The 12,426-nt window shown below is 36.3% G+C and overlaps 1 protein-coding gene across 2 annotated transcripts; it reads right to left on the bottom strand.

Moving 5' to 3' along the window:
- Positions 1 to 437: 437 nt before the first annotated feature.
- Positions 438 to 7,734, bottom strand: LOC103964213 (probable helicase CHR10). 2 transcript variants are annotated; one of them, XM_048572201.1, is made up of 17 exons: positions 7,478 to 7,734; positions 7,369 to 7,376; positions 6,611 to 6,689; positions 6,341 to 6,501; positions 6,054 to 6,185; positions 5,427 to 5,607; positions 5,058 to 5,193; positions 4,858 to 4,975; positions 4,116 to 4,205; positions 3,754 to 3,861; positions 3,452 to 3,655; positions 3,010 to 3,135; positions 2,289 to 2,932; positions 1,442 to 1,587; positions 1,045 to 1,200; positions 822 to 936; positions 438 to 730 (listed from the first exon to the last, which is right to left on the bottom strand). In XM_048572201.1, the coding sequence occupies exons 1-17, from the start codon at positions 7,656 to 7,658 to the stop codon at positions 706 to 708; spliced, it is 2,610 nt and encodes an 869-aa protein (XP_048428158.1). In that variant the 5' UTR covers positions 7,659 to 7,734; the 3' UTR covers positions 438 to 705. The 2 variants fall into 2 exon arrangements, with proteins under 2 accessions (XP_048428158.1, XP_048428155.1); XM_048572198.1 differs by having other exon boundaries at positions 1,045 to 1,208; positions 1,441 to 1,587; positions 7,478 to 7,732.
- Between the last annotated feature and the right edge of the window lie 4,692 nt (positions 7,735 to 12,426).

The following is a 12,426-nucleotide window of genomic DNA, read 5'->3' as shown; positions in this document are numbered from 1 at the left end:
ATCTGGCTACAGGGTAGTAATCTGGTGTTCTTCAAGGCCAAACCCAACCTGATCTCAATTCGAGTATTAATTGGATTGGATTGATGCATTGTCCGTCCATTTCATCCCAAACTCAATCCGAATTTTCGCCTGAAGTCAATTGTCCACATATTATTAGTCCCATGTCATATTATATAAGTTATGTATAACACTGGATGACTCTGACAGTTTGTTGACTTTCAATTGGATGATGAATGATAATTAGGCTTTACATTTCTCGGTTAAAACTTTAGTACATTTTTATAATTTAATTCCAACTTTGCATAGTTAAAAAAAACTTCCGTTTCTCTTAAAGAAAAAAAAAAGTGAATAGCAGATTGTCTTAGTGGTTAGAGTCTTCATTTTCAACTCACAGCATATCGAGTTTAAACTTTTCAAACTCTTCAAAAGCCATTCAATAACCGGAAGATTCAAATCTTTTAACCGAAGATATTTGGTACCACTCATACATTTGAGGGTTTTACACAACAACACTTCATGTTTTCATGTTCCCAGTTCCTACACTAGAACATTATCAAACAGGGGAAAAGGTCAACATATTTACTCTGGAGGTGAACACATTTACATGACAAGAAAGGCGGCACGGGTTCATTTTGCTAACGTAAGTCTATTAGCTACATCTGTGGAATACGAGGACCTCGTCTTGCGCAGGATCAGTCAAAAACGTCAAGCAGACCGCTTAAAATAATACCTGCAAAGATTTCAAGAAATTAGTTTGCTGCGAAAGTCGGTATGTATGTATGTTGGGAGAGGATGAAGGAAAGAAGCGAAAGAAAACATACACGTATATCTTTATGCCATAAATAGAAGCATATTTTCGTAGAAGGCGTTCGACGGAGTACCATTCTGCACGATCTGATGCATCTTGATACCCAATACGTGGCATGTGGATTGAAGCTTTAAAATCAAGCAGAAGAGTATGATATGAGAGGTTTAACTTGTCAGAATCCAAATTAACAAACATTAACACATAAAAAACTGCACTTTTGGATTGCAAATATTTACCAGAACTTTGAGCAGCTGAAAACGATGCTTTCGATAAGCAACTTTCCAAGTCAGGGATAGAAATCTTGCTGCGGGGTACTTTACGCCTAGGATTATAAGATTGCACAACAGCCAAAGCCACCCATTGAGAAGGATTCGAGTCCATCCCAGGCTCATCTGAATCCGTAAGGAAGAAAGTTAACTACAAATTGTAAAATATACTTCAAGCTGAAATGATATACAAATTCTTGCATAGTGCGTTGTGCAGCCAAGAGCTACTTAAAGTTTTCTCAACAAATTATTGTGTTGCAAATGATATAATCATGTTTCTCGAGTACTTGTACTTCTGTGCAGAATAGATTCCCTTGTATAATAAGCGACGAGATGAATTTAGATAACATAGAGACCAGAGGCTAACCATAAACTCTTATAAGGTGAAGATCACCCAGATGCAGGTCACCAAATTCGGAAGCTCGTTGATACGCATCAGGGATACTTGCAGATAGCTTGGACAGTGCATCAAACATTCCTCCACGACCCCAGTGTCCAGAATCATCAACACAGCTGTGAAATAAACATAGAAATAAGGTCTGGCAGTAAATCCCCAACCACCTACCGAGACAGAGAGTTTTTGAAACTGAAGTAGTTTGAGCACATTTATAATACCAAAGGAAAATAATTAAATAGAACCTTAAATCATATGGTAGCAAACTCTCATAATCTCTGGACATAATAAGGAATCATGCTGCAGAATGAGTTCATCAGCAGAAAAAGTCCACTGACGAATAATTCACTTGAGTAATAATCTTTATTTTGTATTCAAAGATTCATCAATTCTGTGGTGGCCCTGGTTATTATCTCAAGACAGTTAATAAAATAAACTTGGTAACAACTATTAATATTTAGAATATAAAATCCCACAACAATTCAAAGTCTTGCATCACAATATATAAGATCTTGTGCCCACAGACGCGTCCAATTGGTTTGGGATTAACATGATGTTAGAGCAGGCGATTCATCCACTTGTTTGGCTCAATCCAGCCACACTTGAGATTACACTTGGGATTATAAAATAACCGATGTTGGATTCAAGGAAAGAAAGAATGAAAAATTATTCAAGCATTAAGAAGCCTTACAAACAAAAGAAAACTGTTTGAAGAGCAAAATATCAGAACCACAAGAAAACACATATTCACCGTTCTAACTCATCCAATGCAATATAATGAGAACACTCAGGAGGAGGAATTTAGTGATATTAAATTTACCTGAAAACAATGGTAGGCTCAGAGGGGCAAACTTTTGATGGTTGTGTACAATCCCCATAAACAAATTGGACAGAACCTGAATCAGACATCATATCACTATCCACAGGGCTGATAGGGTCTTCAACAGACAGTGAATGGTATCCAAGCTCTTCCCACTTTGACAACTTCTTCTCGTCTGCTTTCTTCTTTGCAGTCTCAAGTTTTAGACGTTTTTCCTCGAGTAGATTTCTTCTGCTTCCCATATCCATATTTTCTTGTGACACGTTCTTGAATTTTTCAACCCAAGAGAGATATGAAGATTCATCAAAGCCCGAATTGAAACTAAGAGAAGTGGAACCTTCTCCTACAACAAGATCATTTCCATTCAAAACATCTGCTGGATTAAGCTCAAATTTCCTCTCATCCTTGGTAGTTACTTGTTTATTCCGCACTGAAATTACCTTCTCAGCCATAGTATTCAGTTCTGACATCTCAAGCACACCATTGTTGACCTCATCAGGATCGAAGAGATGTAACCCAAAGATGATGGATCGTAAGTCACTAGGTTCAACTCCACTTGTTTCTTTACCATCCTGGTCCATAACATTGTCCCCAACAACATTATGGCTTAGCTGCAATTTCCTCTCTGCTCTCCGCATGATAACCTATATTGACACATTTGAAATATTTATGTAATGGCCTCAAAGGCTTTAGAGGCAACAACTGATGTATTGTGTCTCACCTCCTCCACCGTACGTCCTGTAACTAGGTTTATTGACAGTACATTATTCATCTGACCAATCCTGTGTGCCCGCTGCAGAGCTTGCTTGTCAACCTGGGGATTCCAATCTCGCTCATAGAATATAACCTACCGTATGCAAATTGAGCAAAAGAACGTCAGGAAAGAAAGAAATGGCTAATGTAAAATGAATAGAATACAAATATGATGTGATTAAAAGCAACTTCAGGGAAGAATTTATGTTACTTGAAATTTTACAACATAGCCTACTTTAGGTTCCTCAACAGCAATATATCATAAACCTCTCAAAATTATTCTATTAATGTCATTCTCTCTGATAGCAAGTTACCCAATCTTAAAGTAATATGCTGGACATAAGATTATCACTTGTCAGACCCAAGATTCTTGTTAGTAACAAGGTACACTACTGTTTGCAAAAACTCACAGTATCAGCAGCCACAAGGTTCAAGCCAACTCCCCCAGCTCTTGTAGAGATCATGAAGACAAAAGCACCATTTTGATCAGCTTGAGACTTCAAACTTTTTTTTGTTGATTGTGTGCTGAAACTTCTTATGGCAGCAAAGCGCTCCTCAGCGCGAATTGATCCATCAAGCCGCTCGTAGGAATACTTTCGTAACTCCAGAAAATCCTACAGTACATAAGAGAATATAAATTGTTAAATGCATGCAAACAAGCTGAAGCATTTATCATTTTGCATGAAACAGGAGAAGGACATAAAAAACAAACCTGCAGAATATCAAGGGTATGCGTCATCTGTGCAAAGAGAAGCACACGGTGTCCATACTCATGTAGCTTTTGAAGTAGTCGATCCAAGATTATAAGCTTACCACTAGCCTGATCAAAAAATATAAAATAAACAGAGAATGGTTGGTAGGAAATAAATATTACAAGAGAGCAGAATACATACTAAAAGTACTTAAATCGAGATTCAGGGATCAGGCATTTTAGCTTAATGAACCAAACCAACTAGAGCTCCACTATCGTATGTTAATCAGAAATGCTTCTATAGAAGTTAAGAATTTGGAAATTACATGACTTGGCTACACTCTCGTAGGTCATTATCATTTACCAAGTGTTGATATAAATACCTGAACCAGGTGTTCGCCCTCTTCATATGGTTCAGGCTCAATACCAGGGAAGAGATATGGATGGCTACATGCTTTTCGAAGCTGTATTACCTATATTGCCAGTGGCAGAAGTAAAATCAAAAGGGCTGATCACTGCATATAACAATAAGCAATGAAGTACTGAATAAGCACACAAATACTTGAAGCAAGAAGCCAGATTAAACAAGAATAAGGAACTAACAATACTGCATCAGGAGTTAGCACCATTTTGGTATCACTATTTTAGGTCCTGCTTTTTTATACGACTTCTTCCTTGTAGTTATAGGAAAAGTAACACATGCATTTGGTACATTTCTGATTTTTCTTCTACTTCTTCAAAGTTGTGGAGAAGCAGTAGCTGGGAAGCAAACTAGCGGGTCGTTTTAAAGTTACAGTTATAAAAATGTAGCACTTTGGGCTCAAAATAAAAAATGACAATCATTAAATTCATTTTAATAATTTCAATAAATTATACTGAGCAGTTGGAAAAATGATTTGACTATGTACACAGCTTTTGAATTGCATTTACCAAATATTATTTTACAGCTACCAGCCAATAGGACCTGGTAAAAACAAAAATCACGTAGAAATATAATAACCTCCCTGCATTTGTAATTTTGTAGATGGTATAGGATAAAGGAGTTTAATGCCAATGTATCATTTATAAGAAAAGATTCAAGGGAGAAAACAAACGCTTAGGTGAAAAATAGAAAAGCTAACTTACAATATTCTGTAAGGACTGATGATTTGAACCTCCGGAAGAGAGTGCAAGTAGCTTAGGAAGCTCCTTTCTCAATATTGACATATACACCTTCTTTTGCAAGCTGACCAATGGTGCCAGCCTATCAAGATAATGCATCTTTGCATCATATTCATTATGTTCTAAGAGTATGTCTACAATGAAGAAAGAGATGAAGAACTTACACTGTTATCTCAGTAAGCGGTGGCAGGGATAAATCTCCAGACTCAATAAGTTTAGATTTTGTACGGCGGAGCATGAAAGCTCCCAAGATACTTCTTAAGGTTTTGAGTTGTTCCTTGACTTTGGTTGTATCATGGCCTGTTCAGGAATAACAAGTGCCATGTATATAAAACCATGTTTTGACATCCCAAAGTTCATTCTCCTCAATAATTGCCAACAGAATAGTTGGGTCATAAGACCAAGAACTCATCTCCACACAGAGAGGATACAAGATCTTACCTGCAGCGGAATTTTAAGTAAGAAATGTTCACAAATCATTATACATCACATTATAGGCCACCCAACTTACTTATGACAAGTAAGAACATTACCTGATGAGGGATCTCCAGCTTCCTTGAATGTTGCAAGGAACTCGTCTAGCTTCCCAAAGACTGAAGGCATACAAAAATGCATCAAAGCCCAAAGTTCAGTGAGATTGTTTTGGATAGGTGTGCCAGTCATCAGTAACCGTCTTGGTATGAGATAGCGCTCTCTTAGGACATTGTGCAAAACCTATTAACGTCGAAACATATATATGTTTGTAATGACAGTTATTATCAGGGGAAAAAAATTGTATTATAACTTCCATCCCTTTCTTCGTGTGCTCAAATTTTCTTATTATGCCTGCCTAGCACAAACTTTCATGGTCTTCATACTAGAAGTCACAGAGTATTGGAATCAAAGTTAAAAATTTCCAACATCAATTGCCATGGGAAGAGGTTTACAATTAAAAAAGCATACCAAACTGATCAGCAGTATGCTGTTATTTTTGTTTCTGAAAGCCAGTGGTTCAAACTGTCATATAATTAATAGCTGTACCTGGTTAATTATTTTCCTGATTCACACTACTGGACTACATAGTATAGTATCAGTATTAATCAATCATAATAAGAAAAATGTTGCTACTAGTATAGGGTTCCTTAATTCATAAGAGAAAATCTGTGACATCTTGAACATACACTGGAAGGGTTTTTGAGCCTTTGCGCTTCATCTATTACTGCATAGCTCCAGGGCATCTGAGAAAGAAAATCCTGATCTGCCAAGGCTATGTCATATGTTGTCAACAGGACATCAAAAGGCAACGACAATTCCTGTCCATTGGTCCAACTTGAAAACATCAATCCAAGACAAAAAATAGCTTATTAGAGAGCTAATAATAGTAATTAGCTATAAATTCAACCAAACATAGTGATTGACATCTATAGTTTATTCCTTCCAAAAGGTAAATAGCAGGAATGAAACTTACATCAGATGAGGAGGTCTGTTCATTTATGTGCTTGTAGATTGTCCTGCGTAGAATGCGCCGATTTTCTTTATCACCAATATACCTAAGAGCCTTTAGTTTTGGAGCAAATGTGTCCATCTCTGTGATCCAACCGTCCGTCACACTCAAAGGACACAATACCACTGTGTGTAATGACCGATGGAAGGAAACAAGAAATGTATCAAGCACACACCAGTACAGAAAATATGAACTTCAAGGAATTCACACCAAAAGCACAAAAATGAAACTCACAAAATGGTCCACGTGACATCTTCTGAACCTTCAAATAGCTCAGTAATGAAACAGCTTGTAACGTCTTTCCCAGTCCCATCTGACAATCATTCTCTTGGGTTCAAGACTTCAAGTACAATGAACACAGCCAAAAATATTTCTGTTTCCAGTTACTTCTCCTCAACATGTGCAACTAGTTGTATCCTCAACAATAAATATGAACATCTTCATTAAATTCTTTTTTTTTTTTTCCTTTTGTTTTTCTTTTGGACCTATAACCTATTGGCAAGCAAGGATATGTACATCTCATACTTCCTAAACCCCACTGAAGGTGCGATTCAGTCCTGTCCTTGGATACAATACGAACATTACCAACTAAGCTAAATTGACACCTTCCACTGAATTCGAGTTACGATATTGACTCTACTGTTAAAAGTTGAAACCCTCGGCCAATACCAACAAATCATATACTGGTGACAGAAATCAAAAGTACAAGGGGTTCGATAACAGTACAGACTATGAAACTAATTTTTTTTGCTCATTTCCAACCTGAGACACTAAGGAACACCAAATTATGCAATGAAACTCAAGAATTTAATTATGCAATAAAATTACAGTATTTAAATTCATAAGAACATAATGTACACTATCGAAAATTACTTCAATTTTTCGAAAATTAATAACCAAATTTCAAACTCAAATGACCGAATTCAAGGAAATTTCAAAATCACAAATTCACCACATGTAAGAAGACTTCAAAAGAGTGACAGCAGTTGTACCTCGTCTCCTGAAAATTCAACCAAACAATTCATCAAAGATTTAAACTTTATTTCGTAGATTTTCTCGGCAACCAAACACATTGAAAAATATCATTAGGAAGCCCCTTACCGAGAATGACGTTGACGCCGAGATTGTATCGGCGTATGAGCCACGACACGCCTTCGACCTGGTGAGGCTTCAGTTTAGCCTTGACGCCGAGCTCTTCAGAGTCGACACGCGCGTCTCCGGCGCGTGCGCCATCAGTGAGTATGATCTTCGCCGCGGCTTTGAGCCTCTGCTCGTAATTCATCGTCCTTCTCAAACTCAGTAGAGAGAGAAAGAGACAGGGAGAGAGAGAGCGCGCTTTTGAACAAAGAGCGGTGGAGGGAAGAGAGAGGCTTCAGTGACCAGAATACCCTTAATCAGTTCCGCATTTACATTACAAAGACATCTGTTTAGCGGTTAGAAACGATTATAGGCGAAACTTGTAAATAAAATTTGTAAATTAAATCATAGAAATGAACATGTTTGTTAACTTTTAAGTAATAATTTAATCATTAATTTTTATGTTATTTAGTTTGCATAAAATTGTGTACAAATTTAGTCTGCGTAACATACCGGCAATAAATAGGATGATTAACGTTATCAAAGTGGAGAGAATAAAAGTTAAAAGTTATGATAGGTAGATTAAATTTGAATATTAAAATTACAAACTAAATGACGTGTTACCAACAAAAATAAGCATGTTAACCAAAGCTTAAGTGATAATTCAATCATTAATTTCCATGTCATTTAGTTTACAAAATTTAGTCTACACATTTAGCCTCTCTAGCATTATCCAAAGTAAAAGGTTTTTGAGCCAAAAAGAAAACCAGACGTAGTCCTCTAAGCCCGCCACGTCACTTATGTGCACAATTTCCTGCTAAGTTTTCAGTAGTCAAGTATTATTCTTACATATGGCAACCTTTTTAAAAAAAGAATGAAAAAGATTTCACAACTTTTTTCATCCCAAAAAATTTCGTGAATTTTCTTTGATCACTAATTTCTTGTCACGCACATGGGAGATGTTTTTTTTCATCAAAGCTGGTCGCGCCACATGTCAATATTTGTTCAAAATTCTTATCGATAGATTTTTTTATAAGATTTTCAACCAATCATAGACTGCCAAGTAGCATAATCTACAATCACATCCTTTCCTTTTTCTCAATATAAAGTCCACATCCAACCTAAAACTCACACACCAAATTCAAAATCTCTCTGAATCCTTCTTCATAGTGTCTAAATCTTGAGTTCTGATAATGTCTTCGTGAAGGAGATTGTTAGAAATCGAAGAGTAAGAGAATGAATTGTTCAAGCTCTAGGAGTGAGAAAATGAATTGTTCCAAATGGAAGAGCAAGAAAATCAAGAACGTAGAATAAGACATGATGAAGCAAGAAGAGAGAGAACCGCACATACCTGTTGTGTCATGCAAGCTGTGGCGCTAATATACAGACCCAATCGTTTCCCAAACCTCAATAGAAAGAGGAAAAATAAGGTAATGGTCTCTTGAAAGATTACTTTGTCCCAAATTGTGTTGTCCTACTGTGTATATTAGACGTAATTTTAGAATGCAACCATATATGTTCAATAAAATCATGATTGCTATTTGCAACTACGATTCATACTTTGTGCAAAAGAATAATGCTTTTAATGTTATAAATCTCATTGTTGAGCAAAAACTGATTGCTACCTTGCAGATGTTTGCATATGGGGGATTTGGATGAGATAACAAGATGGGGAAAGCAATTATGAGTCATTGATGAGATTTTGCTCCAAAAATTGACTATTTACACCAATAAGTACCTCTGGCAACCCATGACAATGGACATGCAAAGGCTTTTGAAGAACGGTAAAATGCAAGGCCTTCCTGATATGATTGGACATATCGATTGTATGCATTGGCAATGAACAACACTGTGTTGTGTTTTTATGTTGTTTTGTGAACACTTCCAATTGAATAAAGATGCTCATGGTTTATATAATGATTAGCTTAATTTAAATAACGTACCGAATTAAACAAATACGAAATTATAACCCAAAATGAATATTATGTGCACCTCCGATTTACCACATATTCCCTATAAATCACCTAACCAATCTGTGATGCTAGGATTGTTGGAATTTTGTAGGGTATTTCAAAATACAAATCATGCTCATTGTGACAATTATTTTCCTTCAAATCCATTTATTGATTGAATTAAAATTCTAGCCAATAACGTTGACATTATTACTCAAGAATTGGGACGTTGGTATTATACTACTTAGTCTAATATTGTTAGTTAGCCAATTGGTCCTGTGCAGCTTACCATGTCCTGATGTGAGTTTTCTTTCTAAAACAAAAACCGATACTTCCATGGGCTGTTTTATTAACACCCCACATTTTGTTAACCACATCCCATGTACTGAAAACACCCAACATTTACTTTTTAAATTAAAAAGTATCTTAATCCACCCTGCGTAATTTCCTGCACCACCCTTACAGCCCCACAAGGAAATAATAAAGGTTGTTGCTTCCTTGTTGGGAGATTTATCCAGTGTTAGAAAGAATTGCTTCTGTTTGTCGAATTCCAGTAAATAAAATGCGCCTAGCTTCTAGTGTACTGCTAGCTGTATAATTTAGCTGTTTTTGTTTGGTTCTTGCTCTAGCCTCTGACTTGACCTCTTAGGGCCTGTTTGGTATTGGATTTGAGTTCAAAGTTTTTAACTCAAAAACAATTTTTAAGTTTTAAAGTAAAAAAACCCGTTTGGTAAGCCCATTTTGCAAAACTGGACTCAAAAAAAATTTAAGAACAGCCCATTATAATTTGAAAACAACAAAAGTCAGGTTTTAGTGTTTTTTTTTTTTCACAGATTCAGATCGCAATGGAGGTCTGAGTGACATGCGCCGCGCAGACCACGAACAAGCCTTCCACCTCACCAACCACGAACGACCAAGAGATTCCGGCCAGTAGGGTGAAGGTTCCGGCAAATAGCTTTAAGCTTCGAATCTCTAAGGGCCTGTTTGGTATTGGATTTGAGTTCAAAGTTTTTAACTCAAAAACAATTTTTAAGTTTTAAAGTAAAAAAACCTGTTTGGTAAGCCCATTTTGCAAAACTGGACTCAAAAAAAATTTAAGAACAGCCCATTATAATTTGAAAACAACAAAAGTCAGGTTTTAGTGTTTTTTTTTTTTCACAGATTCAGATCGCAATGGAGGTCTGAGTGACATGCGCTGCGCAGACCACGAACAAGCCTTCCACCTCACCAACCACGAACGACCAAGAGATTCCGGCCAGTAGGGTGAAGGTTCCGGCAAATAGCTTTAAGCTTCGAATCTCTAAGTGGTTGGTTGGGGACGAGACTGGGCCATTCTCTTCACTGTCAGGAAAAATCAAGGTAATGGGTCTTTCTCTTACTATTTTGTTTGGTTCCTCGGAATGGAGAAAATGATCAGAAAGTTGGATTTATGTGCTTTATGTGTTGGGTTGTGAGAAATTGAGTTTATCTGTCTAATTGGTGTGATTCATTTATGTATTGTATATATATTCCGAGCAGCGGAGCAAAGATAGTGTGGCATTGCAAATCGCAATCCAAACTGATCGATTTTGGTTCCAGGAAGAACAAATACAAGCTTTTGTTCACAACGACATCGAATCGGACTCAGTCATTTTCGTTCTCGGTGAAGAGCGTTCTGGACAAGCCTTATTAGCTCAAGAATCTGATCATCGAACAAGGTCCTCCTCCTCATCTTCTCTGTTCTTTGATATATAGATATATATATATATATATATATTATAAAAAAATAAAAAATAAAACCATGCTTTAATGCTTTGATTGTTCATCAATCGCATTTTACCTAGTTAGTTTCAGAAAAGGATTGGGAACCACCATCTGGTTGTGATTAATTTACATGAAAAGTGTATTAAAAAATCCATTCTTTGTTAGTCTGATGGTCATAATTTGCTATCCGTTTTTCCATTCAAACTCAACTTTTGAGGAGTTTTTGGAAGTGGGGTTTGTTTATTAGATGGCTAAGAGCTTGAAAATCATCTTTTTAGGCTGGATTTTTGCTATCTTGAATCAATAGATGGCACGAATTAGCTGATGGGTTCAGATCCTTTTTTTATGCTGACATGGTAAATATGTGGTTGGTTAGAAAATTCATATGGTTGTTTGTTTCATAGAATGGATTTCTGACATTTGCTACATATATGTAGCAAGTAATATTATGTGAAATATTATGTGATATACTTGTTTCATTGGATGGGTGTTTGGAGTAGCCAAAATGTCAAATGTCTGAGTTCAAAAATGAATTTTTCATATTTTCTCTGTGAATGCTTTAATGATAGACTTGGTCTTTGAATTACGTTGTGTATTTTAGCGATGGTTCCTGTTTGGATTTAATAAGAGAAGTCTCGTTTTCATTTTGGTGTCGAAAATTGTGCAATTTGGATTTTATCCCTTGGAATTCAACAAGGGTAGTGATTTTCACTTGTGTTCTCATGTACCCTTCCGTTTTTTGGAACCCTTGATTTGCTTTGATTCTCCATTTGATTCATCATGTTCAAAGGCTGGAAAGATGGGATGAGTGCAGTGGTCGAAGCACTTCCCATCTAACCGAACTTGACAAATTTCAATAGGAGCCTTTGTGAATATCTTGTTTTTATTCATTAGATACATTGGATTCTCTGGTACAAATAGCATCTACTTACCTACAAATTTCAATAGGAGCCTTTGTGAATATCTTGTTTTTAAATTTGTTAATCTGTTACAAATTAAGGGTTAATTTGGTGAATGAAGAACAATGAATAGGAAGGCAAAGTTCCAATCTTTTTTGTTATTCATGGGGTTTATGTCCCTCGCAAAGCGGGAGACTTGCTGGTTTAGAGTTGCCCTTATTCTTCTTGTTAATTACATATTTAGCTAATTAGAACTGAATGCTACTTAAGTTTTGATCTTTCATTTTTCTGGTAAATTTGTATGACTTTTGCAATACAAAAACTATGCCCCCTTTCTTTTGAGATTTCCTTTAACCTTGTCTTTTCAACTGGGGACTTG

Source organism: the organism of the source record quoted next, unplaced genomic scaffold, assembly GCF_019419815.1.
Source record: "Pyrus x bretschneideri cultivar Hongxiangsu unplaced genomic scaffold, Pyrus_bretschneideri_v1 Contig109, whole genome shotgun sequence".
Classification (NCBI taxonomy): Eukaryota; Viridiplantae; Streptophyta; class Magnoliopsida; order Rosales; family Rosaceae; genus Pyrus; species Pyrus x bretschneideri.
Note: the sequence above shows the minus strand (reverse complement) of the source record. Positions and strands in the feature narration are given on the sequence as shown.